At 39.2% G+C, this 16,942-nt stretch overlaps 1 protein-coding gene across 1 annotated transcript; it reads right to left on the bottom strand.

The window, feature by feature from the left end:
* Positions 1-2,949: 2,949 nt before the first annotated feature.
* On the bottom strand, positions 2,950-3,366 carry LOC141628962 (uncharacterized). Its single transcript, XM_074442041.1, has one exon. The coding sequence runs from the start codon at positions 3,364-3,366 to the stop codon at positions 2,950-2,952; it is 417 nt and encodes a 138-aa protein (XP_074298142.1).
* Between the last annotated feature and the right edge of the window lie 13,576 nt (positions 3,367-16,942).

The raw sequence follows: 16,942 nt of genomic DNA, 5'->3' as shown, positions 1-16,942 counted from the left end.
GCTTCTGGTATCATACATCAGGATGCTCAGGCTATTGAGTAGGCTTTCTTGGCTTACTACTCTCACCTGCTAGGCTCCTCTAGCTCTACTGTTAAGGTTCATAAACCTACTGTCAGAACCGGCAACTGCATTACTGAGAACCATGTCAATATTCTTCTCCAGCCTGTTACTAATGAAGAGATTAAACTATGTCTATTCTCTATTCCTGCCTCAAAAAGTCCTGGCCCTGATAGCTACACCAGTCAGTTTTTTAAAGATTCATGGGACATAGTTGGTTATGATGTTAGCTCTGATGTTCAGGATTTTTTTATTACTGGTAAGCTACTTAAACAACTTAATACTACCAATATAAGCTTGATCCCCAAATTTTCTAACCCTAAGAGTGTGCTTGAATTCAGACCTATAGCCTGTTGCAATACCCTATATAAATATATTGCAAAGCTCTTATGCAATAGATTGGGTAAGATTCTTCCTGACATAGTGAACATTAGTCAAGGAGGCTTTGTGAAGGGTAGGAACATTGTGGAAAATGTTCTAATTTGCCAAGATATTGTGAAGTTATATAACAGAAAGACTGCATCTCCCTGTTGTCTCCTCAATATTGATTTGAAGAAAGCCTATGATAGTGTTGAGTGGGAGTTTTTTCATCAGATGCTTCAAGCTTTGAACTTCCCTAAGAAATTCATTAACTGGATAATGGTCTGTATTACTACTCCTTCTTACTCTTTATCTTTAAATAAAAATTCCTTTGGCTTCTTCCATGGCAAGAGAGGAATTAGACAAGGGGATCCTTTGTCTTCCCTGCTCTTTACTATCTGTATGGACTATTTATCCATAATTCTTACTGTGGTTGGGCACCAGGATAACTTCAGATTCCATCCCATGTGTGGTCACTTGAAATTGAATCACTTATTCTTTGCTGACGACTTGTTCCTGTTCTGTAAAGGCATGATACTTCTATTATGTGGATTCTTAGAGCTTTTTCCACTTTTTCAGCTGCATCTGGCTTGCACCTTAACAAGGACAAAATAGAAATTTATTTTAATGGTGTCAGGCCTCAGGTAAAGGCTGATGTTCTTCAAATTTCTGGTTTTAAGGAAGGATCTCTTCCCTTCAAATACTTAGGCATCCCTATCTCTTCCAAGAAGCTAACTAAGAATGAGGGAACGAAATTAATTGATAGGATTACTGCAAGAATAAGGGCTTGGGGGGCTAATCATCTATCCTCTGCTGGTAGACTTACCTTAGTTACTTATGTTCTACATACCTTGCATTCCTACTGGGCCTCCATTATCCTTATCCCTAATTGCATCATGAATAGAATAGATAGTATCTGCAGGAACTATCTTTGGGGGGGTACATATTCTTATATGCATGCCCCTGTTGTCAATTGGGATCAATGCTGCACACCCAAAGAAGAGGGGGGTTTAGGCCTTAAAAATGCTAAAATCTGGAACATGGCCATGCTTGGAAAATATGTTTGGTGGGTTACTTATAAGAAAGACCATTTGTGGGTTAGATGGATTAATCATTTCTACTTGAAGGGCTCCCACTGGACCAACTATTCTCCTCCACAAGATTGTAGTTGGTCTTGGAAAAAAATTGTTCACATCATGGCTAAGGTGAGGACTGCATACACTTCTGATTTGTGGTTGGGATCTTCTGATGAGTATACTATCAAAGCTGGGTATAACTTGTTGAGACAGAGCATACCTCGTATTTCTTGGTGGAAGACCTGTTGGAATGCTATGAATGTGCCTATGACTTCTTTCATTTACTGGGCAGCTAATCTTGGCAGATTGCTTACTAGGGATAGGCTAGCTCGTATGGGTAGAGGCACTGATATGACTTGCTATCTCTATCACAATGCAACTGAAAGTCATACTTGCTTGTTGTTTGGATGCTCTTTTAGCAGTAGATGTGTTTCCTTATTACAGGCAAAACTTCAGGTGGATTTCAATCCCAATGACATGGTTCAATGGAATAGAAGAGGAAGAAGGAGAAGCATACTTAGAAGAAGACTTGTCAGTGCTTGCCATGTTCACTTAACTTACTTGATCTGGCAAGTACGTAACAAAGCTAGACTTATGCAGCAGGTGATTCATCCCAAAGTGGTCGTCCATCAAGCCATTCAAGGAGTTTTATCTAGGTTTTGGGCAAGGAATGTCTCGGCTCTCACTACATCTGATGAAGTATGGATTAGGAGTATTCATTGAATTAGTTATCAAATTAATTTGGTAGCCATGGGCTTGTTTGTTATACGTTTTTGTACTGAACTCGGATGATGTATATTTTGTTGATATATATACTTACACTTTCCCAAAAAAAACAAACGCCCCAATTCGAAAATTTCGAAATCCCTATTGCTAAGGTTTCGAAAACTCGAAAGCTTCAATTATTTTGAATGAATTATAACGAAAATGGATAATTTGAAGGAGAAATGAAAGATTAGAACCAAATTTGTGTGATTTAGAATATATGTAGTAGAAATATTGAATGGGAATTATTGTGTTTGCTGCTCTTGTTTTCAGTTTATGAGAGAAATGAATAGACAAGAGAATGACGGAAAGAAGTATACCTGTGTCTTGATTCAGCCTTTAGGGCGGAATATTGGCCGAGAGAGGCAGCTAGGGGATCAGTAGAGGAGCCGCTAGAGCTGTTGGTTTGCCGCCGGTGGCAGCTTGGTGAGAGCTGCTTCCCCGAGTTTCTGTTCGTGTTGCTGCTATGTGCGGCAGATTAGCCGCTTGGCCTTCATCTTTTCAAATTAAAATTTTTTCTTTGCCTTTTCCTTTTCCTTTTTTTTTAAATAAATTTTTTTCAAATTATACCTACAAAACACATGTAAAAATGAGATTAAATGAAACTAATTCAATAATAATGAAAATTAAACTAACTATCTAGAATGAAAATAACGATAAAAATAAATCGAGCTGCCTCCCATAAAGCACTTTATTTAATGTCGTGGCTCGACATGAGAATGAGAAGATCAATCTTCATAAATGGGATAAGATCAATTCCCTCGACCGCTTCCTTTTGAAATCCCTCATAATATGGCTTAAGACGGTGCCCATTCACTTTGAAAATCTTTTCCGTTGAAGGACTACGAATCTCCACCACTCCATGTTGAAAGACTTGAGTAGCAATAAATGGACCAACCCATCTTGACCTTAGCTTACCCGTAAATAACCGAAGGCGAGATATGTAGAGGAAAACCTTTTGACCAACGATGAATGTCTCTCTAGCAAGCATCTTATCATGCCATGCCTTTGTTCGCTCCTTGAAAATCGCCGCATTTTCATACGATTCATTCCTAATGTTTTCTAGCTCTTGAAATTGCAATTTATGGTACTCACCCGACTCATCCATTCTCATATTCAAAGTCGACCGCCCAAAAAGCATTATGCTAAAGCTCGACCGGAAGATTACAAGACTTACCAAAGACCAACCGATATGGTGACATACCAATAAGAGTTTTATAGGTCGTTCTTTAAGCCCCATAATGCATCATCTAACCTCAACCTCTAATATTTTCGACTTGGGTTCAACGTCTTTTCCAAGATGGACTTCACTTCTCTATTGGACACTTCAGCTTGACCATTCATTTGAGGATGGTAAGCGGTAGATACTTTGTGAGTGACACAATATTTCTTTAAAAGTGCTTCTACCGTCCTATTGTAAAAGTGAGTGCCTCTATTGCTTATCAATGCTCTTTGAATTCCGAACCTAGAAAAGATGTTAGACTTGATAAAATATGTAACAACTTTAGCATCGTTAGTCCTAGTGAGTTTAGCTTCCAACCACTTTGACACATAGTAAACGACAAGAAGAATATATAAGAAACCATGAGACATGGGCAATGGACCCATAAAATCTATACCCCATAAATAAAAATTTTTACAATAAAGCATAGGGGTTTGGGGCATCTCATTACGACGAGATTTACCACTTCATTGAGAATTGTCACAATTTTTGACAAATCCATGACATCCGTAAACAAGCTTGGCTAATAGAAACTGTAATCAAGTACTTTCCTTGCGGCTCTCCTAGCTCCAAAATGGCCTCCATAAGCATATGAATGACAAAAATTTAGAGTAGAACTCATCTCATTTTCGGAACACACCTCCTTACCACTGAAGGTAACAATTTCTCACGAGGCAAAGTTAATGTTAGTGGTTTAGAAAATGAAGGTATAATGGGAAAATTTTCAATCTTGGCTAAAGAAGCCACAACTTCTTTCAAATTATTAGATAGAGAGAAATCCAAATCATCACAAGATAAGCTATTATCAATAGCCACAAGTAATTCATGTCCTCCATCTACATTGAACACATCCTACACTAAAGGCTCCAAAACATCAATCATGAAACAATAATGGTCATCATGAGGATACTCCATAGAATCATAGATGTTAAACATAACCACTTGACCATCGGCCTCCATAATGAGAGAACCATTAGAAACACCAATTTTAGTAGTTGCGGTTCTAAAAAATGGCCTACCTAAAAGCATATGAGCCGCTTGCGAATCATGTTCCATATCAACTACATAAAAATCAGTGGGAAAGATTAATTTATCCACCATCATAAGTACATCCTCAACCACCCCTTTAGGATAAGCATTTGAACGATCGGCCAATTGAATTACCACCCCCATTTCAACCAATGGTCCCAATTTCAATGACTTGTACAAGGAATAGGGGAGTACACTAATTGAGGCACCTAAGTCAAGCATAGCAATAGTGATAGTGATGTCTCCTAAGGTGCAAGTTACGGTAAACATACCCGGATCACTACACTTTGGCGGTAACTTATGCTGAAACAAGGCCGACACATGTTCATTGACTTTAACTATTTAGACACCCTTCAATTTTTGATTCCTTTTAATGGTACACAACTCTTTAAGAAACTTAGCATACATAGGTACACTTTTCAATAAGTCTAATAAAGGAATGTTTACCTCACATTTACGAAAGGTCTCATAGACATCTTTGTCTTGCATAGGGCGGCTTTTCCTCATTAGTGCCTCAGGAAATGGTGGAGAATCAACATAAGTAGGAGTGACAACCGGTGTTACTTCCTTCTCTTGAACCAATGGTGGGGTGACATTAGGCTCAATAACCAACTCCTCCTCCTCTTGCTCAATGATCTCACTAATCTTTGCCTTTGACCCTTGTAACTCCTTCCTACCCCTAAAAGTCATGGCACTTGCATTAGGATTGGGATTGGAATGGTTTGGAAAGGTAATTTTCCGGAATCCCTATATTCAAGCCTCAAAAGAGCACTAGAAATTTTCCCAAATTGATTTTCCAAGTTTTGAATGCTAGCCTTTATCTCTTGTAGAAATTGCACTTGATTAGCTTGCATAGTAGCCACTTTAGAAGTAAGACCCCGAATCATGTCCTCCGTAGACATGGATGGGTGGATGTTTGACCTTGAGAAGAGAATGAATTTGGATCTTGTGGCCTTGGAATGAACCTTGGTTTTGATTGACTAAATTGTTGTCCAAAATTTTGAGATGGACATTGTTGCCAAATGACGAGCCTTGAATTTGTTGGCATTGTGGTTGCAAACTGCCTAGTGGATTCCCATACTGGAAACTGGGATGGTCTCTTCTTATATGATTATAGTAAGGTTCAAATCTCTTTTGAAGTTGACCAAAAGCACCCGCAGAATTCACTTTCGCGGTCCCCTCTTGCATATGTGGGCAGTGTTCGGTGACATGGCCATTAGATGAACAAATACCACAAGCTTGCACTTGTTGCTTATTCCCCATGATCATCTCCCTCATCAAGGAAGTCAAATACTCAACCTTGCTCTCCAAGGAAGGGTTAGAACTAGCCATGCTCACCCTTCTTGTTTTGGATCTCACACTAAATTGGCGTCTGCTTTCGGCAAGCTCACTCAAAAATTCATTAGCTTCATCCGGATTCTTGTTGATGATGCCTCCACCGCTAGCACCACGTACCATTCGTGCATCTTCCTGAAGTTATCCTCCAACAAAATACATGATGAGATCTTGGTCACTATATCCATGGTATGGGCAACTTGCACATAACTTCTTGAAATACTCCTAATAGTCATAGAGTGTTTCATCATCCTTTTGCTCCACATTTTATATCTCCTTCTTAAGATGGGAAGATTTGGAGGTGGGAAAATATTTTTCAAGGAACGCCTTCTTCATTAGAGCTCAAGTAGTGATACTAACTGGTGGATGGTAGTACAACCAATCACGAGCGGTGTCTTTGAGTGAGAATGGGAATGCTCTGAACTTGATTTGCTCTTCGGTGACACCATTTGGTTTCATGCTAGTGCATACCATATGAAATTTTGACAAATGCTTGTTTGGATCCTCACCACTTATCCCATGGAATGCGGGTAGTAAGTGGATCAAACCCGAATTCAATTCAAATGTGGTACCTTTTGCCAAGGTTAGAAAAGTGATGCATAAAGGTTGTTGAGTAAGATCGGGAGCGGTGAGCTCCCTCAAAGTCCTAGTTTCCCTTCCCATGTTGATGTTTTCTTTCTCCTCTTTCTTGTCTTGATTGTCAAATTAAAGCTTTCGCCTTGTCTCTCTTCCAACATGAAAAAGAGTTTTCTCCAATTCTCCCTCAAAATACAACTATTTCTTATTAGTAGAACAGGTGTTCGGCATAAACCAAACACCAAAGTAAAATTGAAAAATAAATAAACAATTTCACAAAATAAACAAACAATAGCCTTCCCCGGCAACGGCGCCAAAATTTAGCTACACTTGCCAAGAGTCTCAAAATTAGTATTTTTATCCACTACAAACTCAAACTAGTAGCAAGTGTAAGTAGGTGTCGATCCCACAAGAAATGTCTTTTTCTCGATTAAATGTGTGAAAAAATTAATTAACCAGATTGGGGGTTTTGATATGTTTATTGATTTAAGTCTGTTAAAGTAAAAAACTAATGCAATGAAATGTAAAAACAATATAATTAATTGAATGTGTAAACAAGTATGAGAATAATTCTTGGACCAAGTAATTTCCACCAACTTGTTATGAATCGATTATTGACTCTTCTAATCTATTCCATTATTGAATACTTTGCTATGAAGTTATTGACTTCTAATTCCACATAAGATTAGTTATTAGCTACAAGCGTAAACAAATAACCCTTACAATATTGTCAATTTAGTCAAGCTCTTAATCGTATCAAGATTGTAGAATAAAGCGATGGATTTTAGCAAATATGAATTAATGAAGAAAACAAGCGATGCTTCACTATGATTCATACAAGTTTAATCATTTATAACTCAACAATGATGAATTAGCATACTACTTAATGAGTTGTAATTGCTATAACTTAATAGGTAAACAAACAAAAGATTCATTCACCTAATCTAGAAATGGTTGATTAACTAACAACAACTAGTTGATCATTCTAGATGCATAATTAACAAACCGACAATCATCAAAACTAAACTTGATATTCAAACAATGAAATTGAAATAGAATAAGAGTATTACAATTCAAAAACTAATTTGGCTTCAAGAACTTGTTCTAAGATGTAAAACTTAGCCCTCCATACAAATGATTAAAAATAAACTAGAAATTGGATATTGTTTATGTATTAAAAGGTAGAGAAAGTATGTAAAAGTATATGGAATTTGATCAACAACATCTCCTTATATAGTGTTCTAAAAGCATTTCCATAAAGCCTCACAAAGTATGAGCATAATTTCCGAAATAAAGGAGAATTCAAAGAGTTGTCGGAATCCAACTGAGCCCCACTAGCAGACTTTTGCCGCCCCTAGCGGCTAGATGAGCTGAGCCGCAACTAGCGGCTTTCTATCGTGACGCTTCCTCTTCTTCACTTGCTTCCGCGCTTTGACCTTCGTTTTTAGGCCTTGAGTTGCTTTAAAATCCACACTCACATGACATCTTTAGCCAAATACCAACCTCTAAAGAAGCCTTCTCCATATATAACAAGAAATATATCCAATTATCCCATGAAAACACACAAGTCCATCCCAAAACCTGTGGGTTAATATCCGTATACTACCCTTTAAATTTAGGACTATAACGTAAATTTAAACATGTGATTATAGTCATAAAACATAAATACAATAGAAACGATAAGGAACAAGAAATAACCTCGGGTCCTTATGATGCACGGCGTAAAGAACAGAAATCAAACGAGATTCCCTCCTAATTGTTGCACCCAAGACTTGTCCGAGATATGCCCTTGGCTAGATGGTGTTCTCCGATTGCCTTGCAATATTGGGAGAACTGATGTGAGGTTTTCGAGATGTGAGATCTAGGTTTCAGAGAGAAACTGTCTCCAAAACCCTAAAATTTTTACAAATGTTTTGATTAGGTCGGAAGGGAGGAGAAACCCTCCCTTTTGTTCCCTCTCACTCGGCCGGCCATGGGCTACCTAGGGAAGTGGGCTTCCACTTCCTTTTAGTCTTGGCTCATGGTCTGTTCGCAAAATCGCTAAAATGTATATGACGCGTCGATTATAAATCACATTATCGGTTATCGGAAATTAAGGCATCAGCTAATAATACGGGTTAGTTGAATTATTAATACGTGTCCGACAAAACAGTATTGTATAATTATATTCAATATACATTAATTAAATATAAATCGCTTATATTTAATTTTACGAATTAACTCGTTAATTCGCCTTAGCCCATGATATTTAATCCGTATTAAATATAATATCTCAACATCACATATTTGACTAATTACTAGTCAAATAACTCGGACTAACTGGTTAGTCAATTTTGGCATCTACATGAAAGTATTTTCATACCGTCACATCTCTCGAACGTATCCTATAGGTGTGACTTTTAGGGACCAGTTGATCACCGCCATCCGTATGACAATAACGTCAAACTTATCTAGCAAGCCAACCGTTATTGATAAACGTGGATCAACTGATAATAATACCAAAGTATGCCCTTTGATCCTTTTAGAGGTTTATAAGTCCTTGCACTAATCAAAGGACACCAACCCCAACAAGCTCCCACTTGTCCGTACAAGTGTATGTGCAATGACGTTATCCGCACTAACCGGAGGACACAAGCTCCAACAAACTCCCACTTGTCCGTACAAGTGTATGTGCGATAACCGATTCTCATATTCATTTAAAAATTTCTCCCACTCAATGTAAAACAATTTGCGGATCCGGATCCGCAAAGGTCGTATTTTACAATCGATCCGTATCTAGAGTGGTTTCCCCGACTAGAGAGTAACTTAACCGATAAAACGAATCCGTATCCGAGCATGGCCATGCATTTCGATTCTGACTCCTCGAGTGGCCCTGAGAAATATCGAGTACCCGATAAAGGCTGAATATTTCCTTCAACTCGACTCCTTCCGATCTAAGCACAGCATGAAATGACCCAGAAAAAAATCTACTTGGCCCCTGTTACGGATGACCGTGAGAAAGAAACCAAAGTCACCCAAAATCTGCCGTAGTCTCAAGAGACAGTCGATAGTCAAGAGATTCGACTCTAAGGATCACCATGGAAGTCCAATCCACGACCGGGCAACGAATGTTATAAAACATTTAGGACTCCACGTCGATGTCACAATGGTGTCCTACGAGATATCCGTATAACTCGCCTCTCGTGATTGGTCATCAACCGGTTGACTTATGGCTCGTTGAACCCACCATCAACCAACGTCACAAAATAATTGCCAGAGTTATCAGCTCATGTGGGCAATTAAGGACTAAAAAGATATGATGTTTGTTCAGTTCACTTTGTGGTGTTCAAAATTGTCGTACAATTCCACATGAAAAACAAAATATATATATATATAAAATATCAAAACGATGATGTCGTATAGAGTACAAGAGAGAATGAATCTGATCCATAAAAGAGTACTACAACTTAGGAACACGTTTAATTCCCATGGAATTAACGTGCCCTTCATGCTTATCTTGTCGTAATGCTTTAGTGAGAGGATCTGCTATGTTATCATCTATAGCAATCTTTTCTATCACTACTTCCTTTTGCTCCACGTAATCCCGGATTAGATGAGCTTTCCGTTGTACATGTCTAGACGCAACATAGTACTCGGACTCGGTCGTAGAATCTCGTAACACTTTGCTTGGAACTCTTCCACCGATCGTAGCGCCATTAAGAGTAAAAACGAATCCGATCGAGATTTCGAGTCATCTCGATCCATAAGTCAATGCCCAATCTTTAGTCCTCCGTAGGTACTTAAGATTGTTCTTGGCAAACCATCCAATGTGATTCACCGGATGCTTTGTTGGAATCGACTTGTCATACTCAATGCATATGCCACGTCCGGACGTGTGCATATCATGGCATACATGATTGATCCTATAGCCGAAGCATAAGGAATCCGTGTCATGCGCTCTTTCTCTTCCGGTGTCTCTGGTGCCTGAGACTTGCTCAAATGCACCCCTGGAGCCATGGGAAGGAACCCCTTCTTGGAGTTAGTCATGCTTTGAATCTCTCTAGGACTTTGTCTATGTAAGACTCCCGATCGAGAGATAACATCCGTCGTGATCTATCTCGATAGATACGGATGCCTAGAATTCTTTGTGCCTCTCCCAGATCTTTCATCCGGAAATGGTTTTTCAACCATACTTTCACCGAAGTTAAGAGAGGTATGTCATTCCCAATCAGGAGTATGTCGTCAACATACAATATTAGGAAGAAAATCTTGCTCCCACTCGACTTGATATATAGACATGGTTCCTCGACCGATCGAGTGAATCCATTTTCTTTTATCACTTGGTCGAAGCGATGATTCCAACTCCTTGATGCTTGCTTAAGTCCATAAATGGAACGCTTAAGCTTGCATACTTTCTTAGGATGTTCGGGATCGATGAAACCTTCGGGTTGTACCATGTACAACTCTTCCTCCAAAAAGCCGTTTAAGAAGGCGGTTTTCACATCCATTTGCCAAATTTCATAGTCATGAAAAGCGAATGATCGCTAAGATAATCCGAATGGAACGCAAAGATAACTACGGGTGCAAAAATCTCATCGTAGTGCAAACCTGGCACTTGGGTGAAACCTTTTGCAACTAGTCGTGCTTTGTAGATATCTTGCTGACCTTCCACAGAATGCTTTATCTTGTAAAGCCATTTGCATTGAAGGGGACGAACCTTAGCCGGTAAGTCAACAAGATCCCACACGTTGTTCTCATACATGGAGTCCATCTCGGATTGCATGGCCTCAAGCCATAGCTTTGAGTCAGAACTTGTCATGGCACCTTTATAGGTTGCGGGTTCACTACTCGTTAAGAGTAGAACGTCATCTATATCATGTTCCTCGACCATACCAATGTATCTGTCCTGAGGAATAGAGACTCTTCCCGACCTCCTAGGTTCCTCAGAATATTCACATGGCCGGGATTGAAGGAACAGGTTCCTCCAATGGTTGCTCGGTGTTTGGTTCTGGAATCTCCGACAGGTCGAAGGTTCTATCACTCTTTGCATTCTCGAGAAATTCCTTCTCTAAGAATGTCGCACTAGCCGCAACAAAAACACGTTGTTCGGTTGGCGAATAGAAGTAATGACCACGTGTTCCTTTAGGATAACCTATAAAGTGTGTCTTGACCGATCGCGGGCCGAGCTTATCCTCGTGTCTCCACTTGACATAAGCCTCGCAGCCCCAAACCCGTATAAAGGACAAGTTAGGGACCGTTCCCTTCCATAGTTCATATGGAGTCTTGTCAACACTTTAGACGGACTTGGTTAAGTATTAGAGCGGTGACAAAGAGCATAACCCCATAATGAATCAGGTAAAACCGTGTGACTCATCATGGATCGAACCATATCAAGTAGTGTTCGATTTCTCCGTTCGGACACACCATTCAGCTGAGGTGTTCCAGGTGGAGTTAACTGTAAGGCAATCCCACAGTCTTTAAGGTGTTGATCAAACTCGTGAGAAAGATACTCGCCACCACGATCCGAACGTAGTGTTTTAATCTTTCTACCTAATAGGTTCTGTACCCTATTTTGGTATTCCTTGAATTTCTCAAAGGATTCACTTTTGTGCTTCATTAAGTAGACATAGCCATATCTACTTAAATCGTCCGTGAAAGTGATGAAATACCTATAGCCTTCTCGTGCGGTGATTGACATAGGACCACATACATCCGTGTGTATGAGTCCTAATAGGTCGCCAGCCGCGCATTCCAACACCTTTGAAGGAAATACGAGTCATCTTGCCGATGAGACATGATTCACACGTGCCAAATGATTGAAAATCAAAGGCCGAGATAGCTCCATGTTTGATGAGCTGTTTTACGCGTTTCTCATTAATGTGTCCCATACGGCGGTGCCATAGATACGTTTGATCTTTGTCACCAACCTTTAACTTTTTATTCATTACGTGTAATATTTCCGAGGTCCGATCTAAAACATAAATTCCGTTCATGGAAACGCCTTGTCAGAAATCATATCGTGTAATGAGAAAATGCAAGCATTGTTTTCTATTACAAATGAAAAACCAAGTTTATCAAGCGCGAAACCAAATAATGTTTTTGGAAAGACTAGGTACATAATAGCAAATCATATAATGACAACTCAAATCCGCTTGGAAGTCGGATCACATATGTCCCCTTGAGATGGCAAACTACTCTTGCTCCATTCCCAACACGCAGTCCACCTCACCCTTTACGAGGGGTTCGATGTTTCGGAGCCCCCGCACATGATTACACAGATGAGAACCACAACCAGGATCAAGTACCCAAGTTCCGTAACTTGCGTGGTTAATCTCAATCATATGAATAAAAGTAGAAGAGAGAGAAGACATACCAACAAAGTTTAACACGACCCGCCTTTAAGTCCTCATGATAAACAGGACATGTGCGTCTCCAATGCCCAGTCTTGTGGCAATGATGGCATTCCATGTTTTCACTCTTGCTCTTTGTCATGCTCGATGAGTTACTCGCCTCACCAGACCACTCTTCCCCGAACCCGACTTCTTGAACTTCGCCTTACCTCTTTGTTAGGTTTGCCTGAGCTTTGCCCTTACCTTTCCCTTTGTTTGACACAACGAGAATATCCTGTTTCGAACTCCCACCGAACTTCATGTCCTTCTCGGTCATACGAGGAGGGAGTGCAATTCATGGGGAGTTTTCTTCAAATCATTCATATAGTAATTCGCTCTGAATTGCGAATAACCATCGTGGAGTGAGTGAAGAATACGGTCGATAACAATATTCTCGCTGATGTTACGATTAAAGGTCTCCGGTTTCTCGACATTCTCAATCATGCTGAGAATGTGTGGGCTAACCGGTTGGCCCTTCTCGAGTCTCGCATCAAAGAAGCGAGTGGTATGCTCATAGGTCACGATTCTCGGTGCTTTCGAGAATTCCTTAGTGAGCGTGGTGAAAATCTTGTTTGCACCATGGGCTATGAAGCGTTTATGCAAATTGGGTTCCATTGCAAAAATAAGTACGTTCTTTACCGCACCTGCTTCTAAAGCGAAATCGTTATACTTGTCGATCTCGTTTGTTCCAGGCCGTGGGGCCTGGGTTTAACGGCATGGGCTCAAGCGGATATCGAGCTTTCCGTCGACGCGGCATTCCGTAATGCCGCCTCCCGGTCCATGAAGTTGGATCCGTCATTCTTGATCGAGTAGACGATCATCCGACTCATGAAGATCCTAAGCCAAGACTCACGGTCCAATGTGGCACTTGGCATTGGGTTATCACTTGAACCAGCCATTTGTTGTTTAGCGCTTTAATACGTGATCTACACCGAAAAGAAGAAAAACAAAACGAAATAAGCAACTCATCGAGGTGATTTAAGTCTATTTTAAAATTCATTTTAAACATGTAGACTCTTGCACTTGCATAATTGATCTCCCTCAAGAATGATACAAGTGATCCCAAGACTCAATTTCATAAAATTGATAAGCCAACTGTTTAGCTAATTCTTCCGTAAGAACTCTTGGTCGATAGATTTACGTAAATCCTATCTATAGTCCACCATGATCACAGGATCGTACGAGTGACCATAGTGTTGAGATAAAATAGGTCAATTGGTTCCAACTTACCCGACGTAGAAGGGGTCATAGTATGCCTACCGACGAAGAAGGGACTCATTGGAGTTTGACCTATAAAGACCGTTCTCAATTTTAGTTTATACGAGGAAGATCCCATCAACTAAATTATAATTCATTTTAAGTGAACGAATAACTAGCGTCTGTCGTGAATGAATTTATTTGGATGATGGCTTAAAACGTGTGACATGAGAATGTCAATGAAAACTAACTCGTGACCTCTATATGTGTCAGTTTTCATGCAATAATTAGGTGGTTTGGTTTTTAGGCGGAAAATGATGCAAATTATCGTAACAATGAATAAATAAAGTAATGCAAAACGTAAATAAAAATTTCCTAGTGTGGCCTATCCTAGTAAAAGAACATAATACAACTTTGGAATCCACCGTTGGACCCGAAAAGCTTGTCTTGATGTTCCATCTTGATCCAAGTAGCTGGAGTGAGCATCCGGTCTCCATCTTTGGTCTTCTCAAAAATTACAAATGTATAATTACAAAATATAAACCTATTTACAATCTAATTAAAACTGTAATTACAAGTGAAAAATCCAAAACGGAGATACAAGATCTCAAAATACAACCAAGACCGTGTTCCATCATTACGGTAACACGTTCTACTAAGGCCACACTAAGTTACAACCGTTTGTAAAAATTAAATACGTAATTAAAAGGCATTCACGGCATTCATAAATTAACGATAAATAAAAATGCATCAACTAAAAACAAATTCATTCGTGACATAATTCCGTAATTATGTTAAATTTATCCAAACCACCTTTTAATGATTAAAATTCATGTGATAAAACCGCTTCTATCATTTAATTTTAATCCATTATAATCCGTCATTTTAAAGACGCTTTAAAACAACTATATGGTACGTGAGTGAATCAATTCACTATTAAGCGAGTGTACTATATCCGTATAAAGTACATATCTAAGCCAAAAGAAAATTTAAATCAAAAGAAACAAATTTTCAAAGTCATTAAAGATGAAATCCCTCGATCCAGGGACACAAGTGCTCGATCGAGGAACAAAGGGCTCGATCGATCAACTGCAAGTCGATCGAGGGGTATGCTCGTCAGGAGTACTCGATCGACTAACCTGTAGGTCGATCGAGTACCTATATCAAAAAATCTGCTCGATCGAGTACGAGGACAACTCGATCGAGCGAGGGGTTTTGAAAGCGGTCGATCGAGTGCGGCAAGGACTCGATCGAGCAAAAGGTTTTGAATGAGGTCGATCGAGTACAAAGCAGGACTCGATCGAGCAAAAAAATATACAGAAAAGCCACTCGATCGATTGAAAACTTGGTCGATCGAGTGCAAAAGTCTCTGGAAAATTCAAAACCCTCGTGAAAACATATTTCAAGACAAAATCAATTGCAAATTCGATCAAAAAAGCATTAAAACAAATTTGACAATTGACAAAACATGACATATTGTTATAATCTCTGTATAAAACAACAATATGCAAAAACCAAATCGAAAAAGAACATGAAATTACCGTGTAATACATGACACGGTTTTTAAAAAAACGCTGCGTGTATACTAGGCACGGTTTTCAAAGCAGAAAATCATCGTTTCAAAAACGTTTTATGAAAAACACATGAAAAATTCACGTGGCCTCGCCTCGATACCACTTGTGGGTTAATATCCGTATACTACCCTTTAAATTTAGGACTATAACGTAAATTTAAACATGTGATTATAGTCATAAAACATAAATACAATAGAAACGATAAGGAACAAGAAATAACCTCGGGTCCTTATGATGCACGGCGTAAAGAACAGAAATCAAACGAGATTCCCTCCTAATTGTTGCACCCAAGACTTGTCCGAGATATGCCCTTGGCTAGATGGTGTTCTCCGATTGCCTTGCAATATTGGGAGAACTGATGTGAGGTTTTCGAGATGTGAGATCTAGGTTTCAGAGAGAAACTGTCTCCAAAACCCTAAAATTTTTACAAATGTTTTGATTAGGTCGGAAGGGAGGAGAAACCCTCCCTTTTGTTCCCTCTCACTCGGCCGGCCATGGGCTACCTAGGGAAGTGGGCTTCCACTTCCTTTTAGTCTTGGCTCATGGTCCGGTTCGCAAAATCGCTAAAATGTATATGACGCGGTCGATTATAAAATCATTATCGGTTATCGGAAATTAAGGCATCGCTAATAATACGGGTTAGTCGAATTATTAATACGTGTCCGACAAAACAAAAAGATTGTATAATTATATTCAATATACATTTAATTAAATATAAAACGCTTATATTTAATTTTACGAATTAACTGGTTAATTCGCCTTAGCCCATGATATTTAATCCGTATTAAATATAATATCTCAACATCACATATTTGACTAATTACTAGTCAAATAACTCGGACTAACTGGTTAGTCAATATTGGCATCTACATGACAGTATTTTCATACCGTCACATCTCTCGAACGTATCCTATAGGTGTGACTTTTAGGGACCAGTTGATCACCGCCATCTGTATGACAATAACGTCAAACTTATCTAGCAAGCCAACCGTTATTGATAAACGTGGATCAACTGATAATAATACCAAAGTATGCCCTTTGATCCTTTTAGAGGTTTATAAGTCCTTGCACTAACTGTTAAGGACACCAACCCCAACAAAACCAACATCAAAGACATATGCAATATACTCCACTAAAATGCTTCTCATCCTATCAATTAACCATCAAAATAACCTTTATTAACCCCTACTAAACTAGACTAATCAATGTTGATGGTGTTGGTAATTAAATTTGGAAATTGTGGTTGTTGTCGTGACGGTACGGTGGTGCTAGTATGGGAGGCGGATAATCGGGAATGGTGGTGATGGTGATAATCGGGAATGGTGGTGATTGGTTTAAGCATGAATTGTGGTGATAATGGTGTAGTGGTACGGCTACGACAAC

Source organism: Silene latifolia, chromosome Y (assembly GCF_048544455.1).
Source record: "Silene latifolia isolate original U9 population chromosome Y, ASM4854445v1, whole genome shotgun sequence".
Lineage (NCBI taxonomy): Eukaryota > Viridiplantae > Streptophyta > Magnoliopsida > Caryophyllales > Caryophyllaceae > Silene > Silene latifolia.
The sequence above is the reverse complement of the archived record's forward strand: the minus strand, read 5'-3'. Positions and strand labels throughout refer to the sequence as shown.

Excerpts from the sequence above, each read along its gene's own strand:
- LOC141628962 (XM_074442041.1), bottom strand. The coding sequence starts at position 3,366 with ATGGATGAGTCGGGTGAGTACCATAAATTGCAATTTCAAGAGCTAGAA.